The sequence below is a fragment of the Cyanistes caeruleus genome, chromosome 11 (genome assembly GCF_971803275.1).
Source record: "Cyanistes caeruleus chromosome 11, bCyaCae1.hap1.1, whole genome shotgun sequence".
Taxonomy (NCBI): Eukaryota; Metazoa; Chordata; class Aves; order Passeriformes; family Paridae; genus Cyanistes; species Cyanistes caeruleus.
In genome coordinates, this window is record NC_141711.1 from 16,691,769 (window position 1) to 16,710,570 (window position 18,802).

At 42.0% G+C, this 18,802-nt stretch overlaps 1 protein-coding gene across 12 annotated transcripts in view; it reads left to right on the forward strand.

Annotated features, from left to right (window-relative positions):
• The window catches only part of RAD54L2 (RAD54 like 2), an 85,800-nt gene that overhangs the window by 28,981 nt on the left and 38,017 nt on the right, over positions 1-18,802 (forward strand). For all 12 annotated transcript variants that reach the window (XM_086846227.1, XM_086846225.1, XM_086846224.1 and 9 more), the window contains one exon: positions 9,918-10,124. In XM_086846227.1, the coding sequence (XP_086702353.1) occupies positions 9,974-10,124 (151 nt within the window). In that variant the 5' untranslated portion in view covers positions 9,918-9,973. The remainder of the gene's footprint in view (positions 1-9,917; positions 10,125-18,802) is intronic.

An 18,802-nucleotide genomic window follows, 5' to 3' on the forward strand; every position in this document is an offset into this window, starting at 1 on the left:
GAAGTTGATTGAGATTTTACAGAATTGCCAGTAAATCTGCTTTGGAAGTGCAATGTAATTAGTTTTCTCTGTTAAAGAATGCTATTAACTGTACCCAAAATCACCCATCAAAATAAGAGTTGTAATTACTACACGTATTTCTTACTTCAGCCCAAATCAATACTCAAGAATTCCTACAATTAGATAAATGAGCAAATTCAGTTAAATGACTGGGCAAAAAAACTGGCCAAGCCCAGAGTGGTGGAGAATGGTGCCACATCCAGCTGGGCGCTAGTGGGGTTTCCCAGAGTTTGGTATTGGGGCCACACCTATTGAATATTTTGAGTAAAAGTTCTTCAGAAGTTACTTGGATGAGAGGATCGAGGGCACCCTCAGTAAGTTAGCATGTGGTACCAGTTTGGGCAGAAGCATTGATCTCCTGGAGGGCAGGAAGGCCACAACACCCCCCTGCAGCACTACAGGCTGGGGCAGAGCATCTGGAAAGCTGCCCAGCAGGAAAGCTCTGGTCAACAGTGGCTGAACATGAGCCCAGATGGCCAAGGAGGTCAATGGCACCTGGCTTGTACCAGCACTGGTGTGAGCAGCAGGAGCAGGGCAGGGACTGTCCCCTGTGCTGGGTGCTGGTGAGGCACCTTTGGGCTCCTCACGACAAGAAACACATTGAGATGCTGGAGCTTCTTCAGAGTGGGAACAGAGCTGGGGAAGGGTCTGGAGCACAAGTCAGATGAGGAGCAGCTTAGGGAGCAGAGGGGCCTCACCCTGGAGGCGGCTCAGGAGGGTCCTTATTGCCCTCTGCAATTCCCTGAAAGGAGGTTGTTGCCAGGTGAGGGTTGGTCTCTTAAGGAACAAGCAACAGGATAAGAGAAAATGGTCTCAGGTTGTGCCAGGGAGATTGGACATGAGGCAAGATTTCTTCACTGAAGGGGTTTTCAAGCATCAGAACAGGCTGTTGAGGGAAGTGGTGAAGTCATCATCCTTGGAGGGATTTAAAAGATGCATCAATGTGTCACCTGGAGACATGGATTAGTGGTGAACTTTATGATGCTGGGTTAGTAGTTGAATGCTATGATCTTAGAGCTCTTTTCCAACTCAACAGTTCTGTGACTCAAGACTAATAATTCAATAATCTAACTAATAATTGAAAAGGCAGGGAGATGTCGAGGCAAGACATTCCATTCCTGGTCTATTTGGGGAGATAACAGCATCTGATTGTAGGGATGTTGACTTCTTATGACATATGGTTGCCTTCACTTGGGATGGTAACAAGTCAAGAGGACACAAGAAGAACTGGTTTTCCTGCTGTTCCCTCTGTTCTTGCTCATTGAGCACGGCTGCCAGTCAGGCAGTATTTGCAAATGCTAAATGAGCTTTGATAGAAAAAGTGGTCATTTGGGGAAAGCACTTGATTGAGACTTGCTCTTAACTTTGAGAGAAAGAATACCCAGAAGGTTGTGGGTTTTTGGAAGATCACAGCCGAATGCTCTTTGTCATTCTGCTTCTGAATCTTGGAAATGTAACATTTTGGATTCTGTGTGGGTATGAATATACAGTATTGTGTGTTTGGTAAGAACAAGTACTGCAAAAGACATTGCTAGCATTTACAAACGTTAAGTGAATTTATGCACTTGGGAGGTAGTGACATTTTTACTCTAAAAGAGCTGTGTTTGGTAGCCAGCAGCTACTTCTCTGGATGATTGTTGTGGTGCTCATTTGTCATACGGTGTTTCACAGTAATTTGTTAATATGTCCCTTTTCAGTTGCTCCTTCCTGGCTTAACGCTGGATATGGTTGTGCTGGTTGGTAGTTAATATCCTGTTTAACATATATTGGGACAGGACAGTTGGATATGTTTACCAAAAGGGTATGGTATCCCTCAGGATATATTATCTTCCTGCAAATATTTGTGTATCTTCTTAGCCCAACTTGCATTGTGCTGCTTTTAAAGCTCTTTTGGAAGTAAACTCCAGTATGTAGAGCAGTACACTCACAATTTTATAAGCTAAACATATAATATACATATCATGAGACTCATAGCTCTATTTCTTTTGTGAAATAATATTTATTATCTCCATTGGGGTGACTTGTGTGTATCCAAGTGATCCCCTCAGCAGTGTGTTGGGTTATTTGTGCTCTGTGGGGAGAGGCAGTAAGCTGCATTCTTTTCCCTTTCAGGCCTTTCCTAACCATTGGGAAGTTTTCAGCCAGCATAGCACAACCAAAGTGCTTCCATTACTAAGGACAGAGGCACAGGAGGCTCTTTCATCCAATTGCTTTCCATGTGAGCTGCCTGTGTGTCAGTGTTACCAAAGCAGATGTATTTGTGCAGCATAGCTAAGGATCAGTGTGTTTCATTTTGACTTGTTTAGTAGGAAAGGCAAAAATCAACAGGTTTTGGTTACTTTGTTCTCAAAACTAGCAGAAAAGTGGCGCTTAAACATTAAGTTTTTCCAGCACTGTGCAATGTGGCAGGGAGGAAATTACTCTGAAAGAAGTTTGTGACATTAATGGATTTTTAATGTATGCTGGAATCCAATAAAAATTAGTTTAATGTCTGATTGCTTGGCAGCAGATTGGGTCTAACATATGCTAATTGTTATATCACATGAGTTCAAAACTGTTTGTTTCCATTTCCTCCTACTTCAGGAATTTTTGGTTTTCCTCCTTCTTGTTTTCGCTCATGTTCAAATTTCTTTGGTAAACTGTAGGTGGCATAGGAAATACTTCCTCATCCCTGGTGTAATTATCATTGCTGGAGGTGGGGTAGGGAATAAAGAAGAACAAACTCTTGTGGAATTCTTCCTTTTTCTACAAACTACATAAACCAGAATCTCAGATTTTAAGTTCAGTTTTGAAGACAGAGAAGGATGGGGCATCAAAACCAAGCTCCCAGACCTCTGTGATTCTTTGTACTGAAATGCAGACCTGTGACCCAAGGCACAATTAAGTTGTGTTTGCTTTGTGGTCTGGTGATCCCAGTGTGCAGTGTGACTGGTGTCTGTCTCACATGGATGGGGGGCTGCCCTGGGCTGCTGCTGATGGGAAAGCTCAATTCCTGAGCAGGGACACAGCTGAGGGCAGTGAATCATCCTCCTGTAAGGAGATGGGCTTCTCTGGATGGCACAGAGAGATGTGTGGATGGGGTGATACTGAGAAAATAGGATAAAATTAGACCTTTTAACATTGGGAAAACTTGCAGTTCTCCTCATCCTGAAAGATGAAAACATTTTTTATGAATTATCTCAGTCTGTTTGTGGGGGATACCCTTCAAGGAGGTAAGCCATAATGTTAGCATATCTCAGTGACCAAAGCCACAGTTTGTCTTCAAAAAGTGGCAGTGACTGATCTTTCCTTGAGAGGGGAGAAGCTCTGTGGCTTTTTGCTCCTCTCTTTTCCATTGCTTCTGTTTATGGAATTTAATCTTGATTTATTACATAACTTCTTCTCTGGCACCTGTATATGACAAGAGCTTAAATTCCAGAGGGATCTTCCAGTTATCTTTATCTTTCCTGCTTGGGAACTGGCTCACATCTTGACATAGTTTGGGTTTTCACAAAGAGAAGGTTTGGCACACCTCTCCCATGAGCTGACTTTTCAAACTTATCTTTTGGAATTTGAGAATGATTATCATTAATGCAAGGTAGGCAAGTCTTTCCCAAATTAATCTGCTGTATAAAATGTATTGAATGTAATTTGGAATCCTGACACACTGTGCCCTGCCATTGAGTTTTGCCCACCATTTGAAATATTTTCTCAGGGTTTTACTCCTTACACAGGTTTTGGTTGTTTTTTCTATAGCTGTAGCAGCATGGGCAGAACATACAAAAACACACTCAAAAGTGGCTTTTGTATTGAAATGCTGTTTGCTTTGAAAGAAACAGTGGTCAGGGAAGGAGAGTTTCCTTTAGCACGTCATAAAGTGCCATTTATATAGAATTTGACAAAGCTAAAAGCATAGATGGAGATTCTGTCAAGTAAGAGAATTTTTTTGGTATTTTGTGATGGTGTTAGTCCAGATGTCAGTAATTACTGGAAACAAAACTGATCACATGCTTCTTGCCTCAGGTAGCCTGAACTTTTATGCAGTAAAAAACAAACTGCTCTTCTATGGTGGCCTTGACTGGTGAGGACATTTTGAGTACTTGAGAGAGTTGGCTTATAGGTAGTCAGTTTCTTCTTTAATACAATTAAACAAAATTGCTTCTAGAAGCAATGCCTCAATGATTAGGCAAATAATTACACACATCTATATATACATACATAAAACCACAAAAACATTCACCCATTTCTGCTGGCTGTGTCCAGAGGTGAAGAACCTCACAAAGTCTGTGGGGAAAGGAGTGTTGGCATCTTATGGAGAGTTCAGGTTTTGTTTAAGGGTTACAAAAGGTTGTCACTGCCGGCAGTAGGGTGTTCCCACATCCCTCCCGAACTGCAGGAGAGAAGGACCCAGTGGCTGGGGGGCGGCTCCCACAGCAGGTGATGGATGCTCAGGTTGTGTAAGGAGCTGCAGATGCTGCCATTGACTCACACTGGCTCTTTTTGTTCCCATCGCAGTGGGAGCCAGGCCTTATGTAATGTTCATTGTCACATTCTCAGTGCCAGCACTGTCATGTCAGCAGAGGGGAAGGATTAGCTCTCCCTTTTCTTGCTTTATGGGTTGATTTTATGGGGTTTTAAAAGATTTTTTGGTTGGTCTTGTTATTTTTTATTTCATTTCTCCCACCCTCTTTTGCAGCAGCTTTTGTTGTTTATGTTGTGAGGGAACAGCCAGTTTCAGTCTGTTTTTAGTTTTGTGGTGCCTTTTAGGAGGGAGATTGTTAGCCTGGAGAGAATAAAAGAGCAGGTCCTGCAACTGTCTCAAAACTGATCTATGGATGTGTTTCTAAAAGCAGTCTGTTATTTTTTTCTCTCAGTTCTTGTTCCCCACAAATCACAGTGGGCTCCTCAATACTCACATCAGAGTGGGTGAAGACTAGATCCATTGTCCAATATTTCTGTGGAGTGGGGAGAAGCACACTTGCCTTCCTCGGAAGGGTGGTCCAGGACAAGCAGATGCTCCCCAATTTATGATTTCACAGGCTGCTTCATTTTCCTTCAGTTTAATATTCCTGTGGAGAACACATCAGTTAAAGGGGATCAATGCCACTTAGTTTGTTTGTGATTTAAACAAGATGAAATGAAGGAGGAGAATTGTTTTCTTCGTTCCCAGCCAGCAGCGTGTGGCCACCAGTTAGCTGTGAGTCACAGCAGAGAAACTGCGTAGCTGGAGTCTCAACAGTCTCAGGCTGCAAATGAAGAAGGGATTTAAATCATGAAGTAATCAATTAAGGATGGCTTTAATTGCAATTTGAGGGGAACAAGTTCCTTTTATTTATATAATTTTTCAGTAAACACTTCTTTGCTTTTTTTAAAGCATATAGGGGCCTGCTGGACTAGTATAGTGAAACTGTTGCCTCCTTTTTGAAAAAAATACATATCCTTTTAGGTGTTAATATGTTGCATAATGTAAATTAGAGAAATCCTAGTGTTTATTAGAATCAAACTGTTCAAAACCACTAATCTCAGGTTTATTTATTACTAGATTTTTAAGTGGAACAGAGAAATACTAATTGTTATTTTGCAATAACATTGCAAGTTATCTCCTGCAAACTTATGTTTTGTCATAGAGAAGCTTAAGCTCATAGTGCCTTTACTCATGCAGTTGTATCCTTTATAGTAATGTTCTGCTAGATACTGAAGGCTGCCTATGAGGTACCAAAATGGTGCTAGTAGTGTCTGACACACAGATGAAATTTCCCCTGAGGAAGCAGCAGTTACCTTCATACACTACCAGTCAGGAGCATTTGTGTGTGAGCTGAGGGTATTAAGAGGAATCTTATGGCCCTAACCAACCATTTTAGTCTTTTGCTGCCAAACAAAAAAGAAAAACATAAAAGGAAATTATTATTGCCATAAAACATGAGTGTGTAACAGACACTGAAGAGCGTTATGCAGTACAGACTTAGAAATATCTGTTTTTATTAAACTATCTGTGCAAATCATCTTTGTGATTTGCCAGGGAGCTTGATCCTGTTTCTATGGCCAGGCACCACAGTGGCCAGTGTGAAGTCTTGGTTACAAAACCGGCTTTAAGGGACAAATCTTGATGAGTCCCAGATATTGGGCTTGGCTGGAGGTTGGAGAGGTGATGGAATCCTCTTTACTGTTCAGCACTGGGGCATTAGTGTTAAACCTGCCCTTTTTGAAGGGATTTATATGGGATAGTTGTGTACTCAGGAGCATGTCCTGTGCCTAAATCACTTGTGTTGTAGTGGGAAAAGAGCTTCCTGTAAAGTCACTTTGGCTTTTGTGGCTTTCTATAGATACAGGGGAACCCTGCTCCTTCTCCTTGAGTGAGGAAGGACTCCATTCTGCCTTGTCCTGCATACTTGCTTTTTTACTCAATAGTATTTATAATAACTAATTAAATAATGGTTTAGTATTTACAGTGCTAGTGGATGCTCTGATGACAGTGATGTACAGAAATGGCCTAAGTCCCCACATCCCCTGATGACTGCTGTTTCCCCTAAGAGTTTGGCACACAGAATACACAGCCCTGCTGGGAACAACTATTGTGTAGAATGGGAAGAGTTGCTTTCACATTTCTCTCAACTTTACATGTGAGAAGTGATTTTAAAGCTTTGCAGAGTGAAGGAAAAACATGAGGAGAACAGAAATGTGTCCAAATTCTCAAGGTTTCCTCATCTAGAAGTGGGCCTTCTTTTTCTGCAGGCTTGAGGAGGAGGCAGTCATCAGCACGTGGCATTTACTTACTATCTGAAGTGTTCTACCTTAAAAAAGCAAAGCCCAGAAAACTTCAGAACTATTTTTATCTTTGTTGAAAGACAGGACATAATACATGAGTGAGGCTGTCTCGGATGTTAATTTGATGTGCAGTTGATTGCAGGGTTTAACTTCTGGGTAGGATAAACATGACAGCTCTTTCTTCCTCCCTGAGTAAGCAAGAGGAATTTTTCCAAGTGTTTCCCCCTAATATCGCAGCCTGGATTCTCAGCAGCCTCCCCACTGTTGAGGGCACTGTGCTGGAAGGCTGGCTGGCTCTCTGCTGGAAGGGTGGTACAGAGGGTTTGATTTGCATTTCTGAGAGCTGTAACCCTCTTCAGACACACATCCTGCTCGGGGCCAGCTTCTGGCCGATCCAGTGTGGGACTGGGAAGAGCCCAGTGGCAGATAATCAGTTTATCTCTCTCAGAGTGCCCTTCCTCCGGCGATTAAACATTGAGCAGTGTGCCTGCGTGTGCAAAGGCAGGAGATGGGGCAGGTTGGAATAACTCAGCCATAAAACAGGAGCGGCAGCCACAATCTGGCCCTGTTGTGTAATTCCCCTTGGTGGGAGGCTCTGAAGTGGGTCAGATCGGTGTGAGAAACGAGGGCAGGCTCTGGGCTGGGCACCAGGCAGGGTGCGAACCCTCCCGGGACCCGGCTGGGGCAGCGGCAGCGAGCCCAGCACAGGGAGGGAAGGGACAGAGATACACAGCGCGACAATAGGCACAGAGGAGTTAAACATCTTTGTTTCACTCAGCTCTGCAAGATTTAATTAAGTCTTTTCAAATGCTTCTGTTTAACTCTCCTGCATATGGCCGGGGCGGGTGTCAGGAGCTGGCTTATACAGAACGTGTACTTACTGCTAAACAAAAATAAAGCTTAGATTCGAGCCCTTTTGTGCTCCTGTCTGAGGGAGAGCTGCTCTCCACTGGGTTTGATTTTATCTGTAGAAATACAAGGGCCCATATCCTTGCCTTTAAACAATTTTTAGAGAATGTTTTGTGTTTTGATTTGTTTTTTTTTTTTATTTTAAAGTTCTGGGACACATGATGGAAGTTGAGAGGATGATACACAGGAGGATAGTGATGGGAGAAACTGTATCATGTGTCATTCTTTGACCTGGAGCATTTAGTGACATTACAGCACTTCTGCTTTTTCTGTTTGTGGAGGAGAGTTCATTGCTGCCATATTAGCAGTGTTTGTGTTTCTTTGGTTGGTTGCTTCTATGTAAAAGGAAAAATAAGCCACTGTTTTGAAATACACTAGACTTTAGCACAACATTTGCTAGGAAAAACTTCTGATAATAAATAGCTTTGTGTCTGCAGCCTTTGACTGAAGTCATCAGACATCAGAAAACGAGGGATGCTGGAGGTTACCGTGTTGCAGCAGCCTGGCAGCAACTGGGCTTGTACCTGCCTACCAACAGACCACAGAAGCTGAATTAACATCTTTGGCTTGTGGAAACTGGCACAGTTCCACTTGAGCTAATTCAGGTTTTGGCCTTTTCTGCCATCTGTTTGACTAAGCCAACTTACTTTGTGTGACACGTGTAATAGTGGAGGGACTTCAGTTGTCTCTGCCTGGTGGTAAAATGCTCCTGGGACTGAGTGGTGAAAGGATTCCTGTTCCAAAGCCAATCTCTGTACAGCCTTCTCTTCCCTGTGTTTACTTTCTTTCTGACAATCTTCAGTGTTATTGAGGAGCCAGGAGGGGAAGAGCAGGAGCTGATGACTTCAGCTGGAATAATTCAGCATACTCAACAGTTCAATTTTCAGCTCTGCTACAGGGGTATTGTCTCTAACCTTCAGGTTTCTGAGTTAGTCTGGTAACTGCTGAAACACAGCTGAAAATTAAATGTAAGTGTTAAATGAAGTGAAATTTTAAGTGTTTATAGATATTTGAGCTGTCTTATCTGTTTAGAAGTTTGGGGTTTAGTATTTTTTTTGTTTTTAAGTGGCTGATTAGTTCTCAAACATTTTATAGTTTACAGTGGAAATGTGGTATAAGTAGGGGGCAGTGGGAAGTGAGTGATGAGGAAATGTTTCCTTCGTCTTTCTTTAAAGCTTTCTGGAGAATGTGTGGGTAGTAATTCCTCTGCAGCTTGATCTTTGAATTCATCCTTTGCTTATGTTCCTTAAGATCAAGATGTCTTCTTTATTTTCCTTTCTTGGTTGTGTTTCTTTTCATCCATCTTACACAGCTCCTTTAGGATCATTCTGTGTGTATGGAAGAGGAGTGCTCAGGAGTACCCATCACTGTCCAGAACTGAGAGTGCACGATCTGAGCAGATAAACTGGTAACTTTGTGATTGCCTCGGTCCTCTCTTCAGGCTTTATTTTTGTGTTCTACCACAATTTCTGCTGTGATGCAGTGGAGTGGTGTAACAGAAGTTATGCATAGCCAGCCCCTGTTCTTGTCCTTGAGAGAAAGGAAACAAATTTTGTCTGATCCATCCTTCTTTTGTGTTTACTATTCTTCCTGCCCTGTTTTACAAAGGAAGTTCAACCTTTCGAACTGGATCTTTGTTGTCTCCTGCCCAAATTATGAATATAACATTGTTTTTGTTGTGTGGCTGAATCAGACAGTTCAGCTAGGCTGTGGTGAGGAGCTGGGTGACCTTTGTCGTGGGTACAGCTGAGGCAGGAGGGTGTTTCTGTCCCTGACCCACATCTGCACAATGTGATGGTGTTTGCAGGGATCAGGGTAACAGGTATCCAGAGGCAATGCTGACACTGGTCCTTTTTTGTATGCTTCCTGTTTGGATGGTAGTGTTCTGAGATTGTTCATATAATTTATAATTTTTTGCATCTCTGAATAATCAGGCATTGATACCAGGAATCTTCCTGCTGTGTGCATGTCAGGGATAGCAAAGAGAATGGAGATTCTTCAGTGCTGGGCCTCTACCATTATGATCCATTTCTTATGGCATGTTTTCTACACAGGATTTTGTGCTTTGTCTGGTATCTAAGTCTCTTATTTAAAAGGCTGATTTGGTTTTTTCCTTTGGAGCAATAATGCTGCTCTGATGTTGAGCCTTGAGGCTCAAAGGTTGGGATTTGCTGGGCTCACCTACCTCTTTTGTGTCCTTCCAGGGCTGCCTCACGGTAGAACATGAGCAGGTAATGCACAAGGAGCACCACTGGGAATCATGTCAGACGAGTCAATCTCAGGGAGTGATCCGGACCTGGACCCGGACTTGGAGCAGGAGGATATGGAAGAGGAGGAGGAGGAAGATGAGGAGGAGGCGATGGAGGAGGACAATGATGGGGATGATGAGGAAGACTTACTTGATGAAAGTGGTGAGTGAATGGGGTTGGGAATATACATTGTTACAGAAAACTGGCTGTCACCCCTTGGGAGGTGGTGTAAGGGTTAGGGTTTGTCCAGCTCTTTATGTGGCTGTTTAGTTTAAATAGATATTTAATGTATGTTAAATATGGTCTCCTGGCCAAAAAATATTTCCATCATGAAAACAAGCCACAAGTATAAATTGTAAGTAAGATAGAATTTTTAAAATAGCTTGAAATTTTGGGGAAGCAACTATATAAAGAAGTTGTATACAATACAATTACTTGTATTATTTAAAAGATGTGGTGAAAAGAAATATATGTATTTCTTTTATATAATATATGTAAAATATAATTATATATAATAAATAAAAATTCTTTTATATAATATATTTATTTCTTATCACTGGCTTGCCCCATACATAAACAATTTGATGGATGCTATGGGCAATTATCGCTTATTCACAGTAATAATCTTTAACAGCTGGAAAATATTGTTTTCTACCAGCATACAGGTTGGGTTCTCCTTTGTTTGTTTCACAGTATGAAAGATGAAAGTGCTAAGTAAGTTGTCACCTTCTGTCCTCACCTAGTTCCAGCTGCCCTACTCTCTTCTTCAGGAGAGAAACAATTTAGGTCAGGGCTAATACAGGTATTTGTTGGCCTGTGGTGTGCAGGTTACATTTGAGTGTTACTAGATAAGTTCTGGGTCACAGCATGATCCTGGAAATGTTTGTTGGTCCAGAAGGGCTGATGTTCTAGGGCACGTAGACAGGGATGCAGAGCTCGGGTGGGAATTCCCCATGCTGAATTTGCCATCAAACTCTTTATATCACAAAACTGTAGCCAGAGCCTAAGGGGATGCTCTATTTGCTTCCTTTAAAATTTCAATTTTTAATAACTTCAAAGGGTATACAGGTATTTGAATACACCTACCTAAACCAACTGAGAGTAGTCTTCCTTTTCTTAGCATAAAATGTGTTAAAAACAGAGACTTCTCTCTTCTTCTGGTTACTAAAGAATTTTTGGCTTCAAAATAAATTGTTGTCCTCAAGTGTTGTTTGTTTTGTTGTTATATTCTTTCAGCCTTGTGCTACTTGAAGATGCTGTTTTGATTTTAAATGCTTTTATAAAAATGTTTACACAAAAAAAATGTATTCCTCTTTTTTGTGATCACACGATGGCTTTTTCTGATGAGAAAGTAGCAGAAATGGAAGTGTTAGTTCAGATAAGAAACAAGGGAATTCCCAATAGCAGCACAGATAAGAGTTACAAGGTCACAGATTACTGTCTCAGGCTGGTGATGATGATGTCACTTTGTTCACAGGACCCTGCAGCCAGTGGAGTAGGAGGAAGTGTGACGTGGTTGCCAAACTTTCATTAACAGAAGGGAGTGTCTGTACATCACATTCAATTGGGTCATTCCCCATGGATATTTTATCATAGATTTATGTACTTTATCATCAACATCTATATTATTGTGAGTGAATACTCACAGTTATTTGTCAGGATTATTCTTTCCAAAGCAAACAAGATCAATGTAGGTATACAGAACATTGTGAAATGCTAATGACAGCTATATATTTTCATGTTAAAACACACTAGAAACATGTTCATGTTTTATATTTTTGTAGTGACTAATTAAAAATGAATTTTAACAAATGCAGAAAATAATGAGGAACAGTAAAAAGAACTTACATAAAACTAATATAAAATATTTTTTGTGGTTGTTCATTAGGTACAAGGGAAAACTCCCATGAGCTGAGCAAAGCTAGATTGCCTCTGAGGTTTCAGATTGTTCACCTTTAATTCTGTCTGCCACAATATCAGAATGCTTTCTGGGTGCTTAGATGTATAATTATCTTCTGTGGAGGTGTCCAGTCTGCTTTTCCTGATATCTCCTAACAGCTACACACTGCCTCCAGAATGTCATTTGGCATCTGGATCACCTTAGATCTAATATAAACCAGTTCTCTGCTCTTTAGTCTATGAAGTATAACCAACTTCAGAATTAAGTGGTTCATTTTATTTTGCCAACCTGATGTTTGTAGTCCTGTTGCTTTGTAGACTAACCTCATTCATAAATATCATTTTTGGAACAGACAGTTTTATTCATAAGAAGGGATGCAGTGCTCTGATGTTTATATTATGAAGCTTTTAAAAAGCTTAATTTTAATAATTTCTGTTAAAACTTTGTTCTTCCTATTCCCAGCTGCGCTGTTCTCCTCCCCTCCTGGTATGGTGGTTGTTGTGATCCCACTGGGGATCCTTGGGGATCTTTCCCTTGGGGATGGGCTCATGCATATTTGTAGCACTACAAGCTTTAGATGATTATTAATCCTTCACAGCTATTTCCTTGGAAGGGTGACAGGCTGCATAAACATTTTCTCCAAACTGAAACTGATTACTTGTTTTAAATAATAGTGATTATATAAATTACAAAACTAATATTTTTAGTTTGCTTGCAAACTAGTGTCTTTGTTTAGTATGTCCATGTATTGATAGCAGCTCAAATAACTTAAGAACTCTTCAGTGTTAATGTAATGTTACTCACACTTGGTGGTGGTTGATAGTATCTCAGACTTAGCAGTGACTTGTGTTTTGCACATTTAACCTGCATTTGTCTTTCTGATACATGTTGTGTGTGGAGCTGATCCTCGCGTGTAGTTTCAGTTTCACAGTCTTCTAGGAGTTCTTTTTACATTCTGGTACTTGAGTGCTATCTTGAGTTTTGGTACATTTTTCTCATTTCTGCTCAGTTTTGTTTGCATTTAGTATAGGCTGTCCTGCAGGTGGTCTAGAGTTTAGTTTGTACTTGTATGGTACAGGCTTTCAGTATCCAAGAACACAGCTCTTCAACCTTTGCCCCTGCCTTCAAGGAAACAAAAAAGCAAGAAAAGCTAGTTTTCTAAATATTTCTGAGTAAGTGAAAGCTAATAACCACATGGCTTACATCCTTTATCCATATTTTCAGTGGTGGCCAGTTAATGAACCTGAGCATCATGTGTAGGAGCTCTTACAGCTTTAGTCTTTTTTTTCCTAAAGTGCTCCTTCCAGAACATACCTATTCTGACACTCACAGCCCCTTCCCCAGCTGCCAGACTGCACACCCATCCCAGCAGCATGCTTCAATCCTAGCCAGAGGCTGCCACTGCTTTTCCAGCCTTGTCATCCCTGCCCACTTCATCTGTTTTCTCATCACTTGTGGGTTGCAGCACCTGTTTTATCATGTTTGATTTTGTGATAGCAATGCGTGACTGCTAGGAGCTTTTTTCGTTAACTCATTCAATCGTTTTCACTAGAAATGTGATGTACTGATGACTGTAGAGATAAAGGGCTGTTTCAAGTCCTGCACTTTTTCTCTGATCCTGGTTGTTGCTCAGGGCTGTGTGGGACTCCATAGGAATAAAATCTAATTTGAGCAAAGAGGAAACAAACCTCCAATATGGATTTTACAGATAATTTCAAATGCATGGACCGTTTATACCTCAGAGCTTTCCCAAGGAAAGTTGTTGAGTGTTTGAATGAATCCCACTGAACTGTTCTGTTTTTCCACTTTGGGAATGTCTCTGGATTATTCTGACTGATGTCTCTGGAATTCATTATCTCATATTTATGCATATTGCTATAATTCTGCTATTAATAGTGGTGGCAAGTTTCTTGTTTTTTTACCTCTGAGTATATGGGTTAAACACTTTATTTAAGTGCAGTTTGGGATAAAAGTGGTTGCTCAGTTCTCTCAAAGATGTCTTAATGAGTGCAAGCATTCAGACACTGTCCTCAAAGGCTCTTAGTTGTGTTTGCATTACAAGGTGCATGGTACAGCATGGTTGGAATTGGTGCTTTTAGGGTAAACAATTTTCCAGTACTACAGTAGTGCTGCAATTTTTACTGTACAAAGATACCAGGCAATCCCAAATAATAACATATTAGATGATACTGTTGTGATAAGACAAACTCCATGGAATTGGCCTTGTCTCCTGCCCTGTGTTGTGCACTTTTTCTTCTTTCCTGCCCCCTCTTTCTTTCTCAGGGCTGGGAATGTGCAAGCTCTGTGGCATCTCTGTTTGACTACTGGAGAACTGGAGGAGCTCCCTCTTCCCAGCTCAGACTCATACTGTTCCTCCTACTGCCTGACAAAGTGCTGGAGCAAACCAACACTGGTTTGTATGGGGTTTTGTGGACATGCAGGCTCTTAAAGAGGAGTGAATGAGAAGCATGGTTGGTTGGTGGTGCAGAATGGCAAGTCCAGGAGTGGAGGACACGTGGGTGTAGTTATGTCTTGCACTGCAGCTCCTTGGTACGGTGAGGTCATGAAGAAATCTCGGAACATCTGAGAGATTGGCACATGAGGTGAGGGAGGGGGTGAGACTCTTTTTCTCACCCTAGCTTCTTAAAACTGTGCTCATCCTGCTTATGACATTTGATAGCTCAAACAGAGCTACCTTTCCTTTCTGCAGCACAATCCACAATGTATTGCAGTAGCTGCTGTCTGCTTGAACTTGAGCTGCCACTTGGTACTCACAGTTTTGGGCTTCTCCCCTTGATACCAAGGCAAGAATTCTTGATTTCAGATGGCAGCCACAGCTGATCAAAGCTTGAAAAGATCTTTGCTTCCCTTGAACCCTCACTAGAGGAAAGCCTGTTCATTTAAAGGGGTCCTGCTTGACCAGCTTTTCCTACAATTTTCACTTGTTTTTTGGAGGAAAAATATTGGCATGAAATTATAGCAAGTATGGATTTTATTTAATATGGTGCTCTTTGTGGATCTTCATTGTGGGGTGCAATTACATTGAAAAAGAAATCAATTTGTAGCTGCCTGGGCAATTTCTTTGTCTAATCTGATGAGAATAATTAGTAGTTAATTTTATAGTAGTTAATAATTACTAGAAAGTTCATTAGCACCTGGAGTTATTAAAGCTGAAATTATTTTGAAAATCTGTTTTTAAAGTCGTGTGGAAGTGTGGGTTAATACTTCTCTGAATGATACATGAATGCATTCTTGAGGTACAGAGATCTGCTGCTCATTTTGGAGATGGTGTTATTCAAGTGCTTCCCACCCCAAAGCATTCTATCTTTTCTTCTCCCCAACGAAGTGCTGGAACAAAACAAAAGTGGGGTGTGTGGGAGTCCCCAGCTGGATGTGTGTGGTTGGGAACAGAGTAACTTTCTGTCCTTACAAAAGAGAGTAAAGTCTTTGGTATAAATCTGTTAATTTTGTGGGCTCCTCCTCCTCCTCAAATATGTGAGTTTTTGCTTTTTGACTGTAGTTATTGTTATAAATTAGGTCATGTTATACTTACCTGTATGAAACTGAGAGAGAGGCAGAGTATGGAGACAGTCTCCTGTCTTGCTAAATGGTATCGTATTCTGTATCATTTTATATCCAGATTTAGAAAGGCCCATCCTGCTAGAGATAAAAAGGAGAAGAAAATAGAAACTGCTGTTAGAAAGTAATTTCCCTGCACATTTACCTGAAACGAATGATCCTGCTTGTGTTGGTAAATGGAGATTTGTTCCAACAACCTGAAACCTTTTGCCTTCTACTTTTGACCAGACTGTACAGCATTTTCTTTTAGGAAACACTGGCTTAAAGTTGTCCTTCATATCTGCTAGAAAATTAAATTTATTCCTTAAGAAGAGGAGGAGTAATTAGGCACTTACTGCTTTAATCCCTCCACTCCTTTTAGAAAGCAGCCTTTCACAGCTGTGTCTCCAGGTGGCACCAAGGGCAGATGGGCATCCCAAGGTCGAGGCAGCCTCAGAGAACAGAACTGCTCTTTGAGGAGCCCTGCTTCCATCTGCTGCAGTGTGTGACACGGTGGCCTTGGTTGCTGCATGCTTCCTGCCTCAGACTGGTGACATGTGCTTTGATCTCCTGTCCTTCTTTAGCTGGAGGGAGGTGCTGGGGCTAAGGAAAGGCACAAGCCCATCTGAGTAAGCTTGGAGTGGCTCTTCTTGTTGCTTGAAAGTGGAAGAGTTGGAGCAAAAGGTATGGAAAGAAACAGAAGCCAGGGCTTGCCTAAATCTAGAAAAGCCCTGAATATCATCATGAGGGAGGCTTTAAGTGTAATCTCTTCTGTGTTCTGTATGTACCTATGCCAGTGGTAAGTCCCCATAAGTCATAATCCTGCAGTTTAGTCTACAAGTGGATATTTGCAGTGCAAAAAGTGGATTTCTTGGGGAAAGAGAAGAGTGATGATTGACACCATCTCACTTTTTTCCTCTTGATGGACTTCCCTATGTAGATTCTTTTATTTTGGTTTCTTGTGGCTGGATGCAGCTCCCTCTAGAGCCCACTGGTACTATTTCCAAGTAAGCTGGAAGGGCATATCCTGGGGGGAAACAAACCTTTTCTCATGTCTAGGTTTGTTGCCTATGCAATGGCTCTGGTCTTAGTAAAGAGCCAGATCTGAACTTTTATGTACCACTGTGCACTTTGATGTTCCTTACAAGCCAGGTAGGTTTTCATGATTGTAGTAACTTTCTGTAGCCTGCCTTCCAAGCCAATAATTTGCCTGCAAAGAGGATGGCTTGTGTGGTATCATAAGAGGTACAAAAGCAGTCACTTTTGCAGGTGGCAGCCATCTGTAAAATAATTTACTTGTCACCTAATATCCTGCCTATTGACATGTGTTTAAACTTAATCAGATTGTTGTAGGAAACCGCATTACATTACATTAGAAAATGATCCTTATGGATCAATGTGTTTAAATGTACTTTGTCATAGGTGCAGAGTGTGGGGCTCAGCCTCAGATGGTTGTGGGTAACTCAGTAAATCTGCATCCAATTGCAGATAATGGATGTGTTTCTCAGGTGATGTACTGTAACTAAGAAGCTGAGGGGGTTCTGTTGTTCTCTCAGTTCCTCAGAGTGCTAAGAGGTTTGTGTCTGTTCAGCATACGCTCTCTGTGTCCACAAACCTTCTGTTCAAGACTTGTGTTGGTTTCGTAGGACCCAAAAAAATAGGAGCTGGCTGGCTTCTGTGTTTCCACAATCCAGCTGAATAAAATAGAGAAGATGTAGTTAGTATCAAAGGTAGAAAGAGTTGGGATGGTAGCATTTGCTGTTATAGCAGACCTGGTTACTGAAGGGTTACACTGAAATTACAGCGGAGGTTTGCCTCTCATTAAGGCAGAAGACCCACTGGTTTCTCTGGGAACTTTGCTTCATTACAGAAGGCTGCAGATTTTACCCATTGCTTTTATCCTGGTGGTTTCCTGGGAGCACAGTGTGTGTCAGAGCAAAATGATGTTTGTGTGTACAGTCTGAGGGGCTTGGCCCTGCCCAGCCAGCGAGGGTCCCTGTCCCCAGCCCGTTGTGCAGACCCTTGAACTGGATTTACTGGACTCACTAAATGGTGCTGTTAAAGAAAAATCCTCTTGGGTGCTTTGCTGGGAGCAGCCAATGCTGGATGCTTTATCTCCCCTCCTGCCGATTCCGAAGCTGCAGATTGCCTGGCTGGGCATTCTGTTGTGTTGGGGCAGTTTCGGTGGTGGGAGGACGGTAGAGGTCCCCTGCCTTGCTGTTTGCCAATAAATCAGGGAGGAATGGGGAGGAGTGGTGCCTGAGGTCTGGGGGCTTTACTGGCTGATTCCAGCATTCTAACTAACCCTGTGAACTAGGTTATTCTCAGCAGGGTGAGGTGTGGCCTGAGGGCTGCTGTGGGAAGGAAGGATGAGATCCTGAGGAGTGCTGTCCCCCAGCCCCCTGTGCAGGGGATTACGGACTGCCGATGTTGCAGGTCAGTCGCTGAGCCTTCCTCTCTGCCCGAACGCCAGGACTCCTTCCCGGTCTCCTCGGCTTATCCCGAGCAGGGGGAAGCTCCGAAAGAAAACGTCGGTGACTCCCCTGCCCGCCTCCCAGGCTCTGTGACAGCGGCTTCCTTTTTGAGAGGGTGGCACAAAGTCTGGCATAGTCTGAGTGTTATATAACCTGGAGTAATGACTTGCTTTACTTCTTTAAAAGGAGGTGATGACGCCAGAGCTCTGCTTCCTCCAGAGCCGCCAATTGGGCACAGGGACTGGCAGATCTCGTGAAATGATGTGGTGTTATAACCAGCTACGCTTTTCCCCCCCTCTTTTCTCCCTCCTTCCCTTCGATCTATTGCGTATGATGGAATACAAAATAGAAATCTTTCTATGCAGTTCAGGAGCAGCCCACGTCCGTGGCTCTGCATTTTCTATATATATATGTATATGGAGTTTCTCAAATGGTTTTTTGCTTCTCTTTTATCTCTTCTCTTGAAGCTGTCACAAGTGTGAGAGTAGCATGAAGGTGTGGGGAGCAGGGTCAGTGAGTGAGCTGATGTTAACTGAAAAAACAATTGCTCCAAGTTGTCTTTCTGCTTTCCTGATAAGCTTTGCAGGATATAGAGATTGTGTTTTCTTGGCCAAAAACTTGGTTTTTTTTCTTTTCATAAAGCCAGAGAATCTCTAACAAAGGACAATCCCACTCGCTCCTCTGTCCTGTTTGGTACCTTTTCCCTCCATGTACGTTTTGGATTGTCAGCTTTGTACCACACCTTGCCATTGCTAATAGATACTGTATTCCCTCATCTGTAATCTCTGTAATGGTGATGAAATCATATGGAAACTAATTAGCAAATTTGTAATGTGGTATTTTCCCTCTTGATCAGGTAAGGAGTGGCAAAGTCACTTTGCCAAGTTCACCTGATGAGTGTGAAGAAG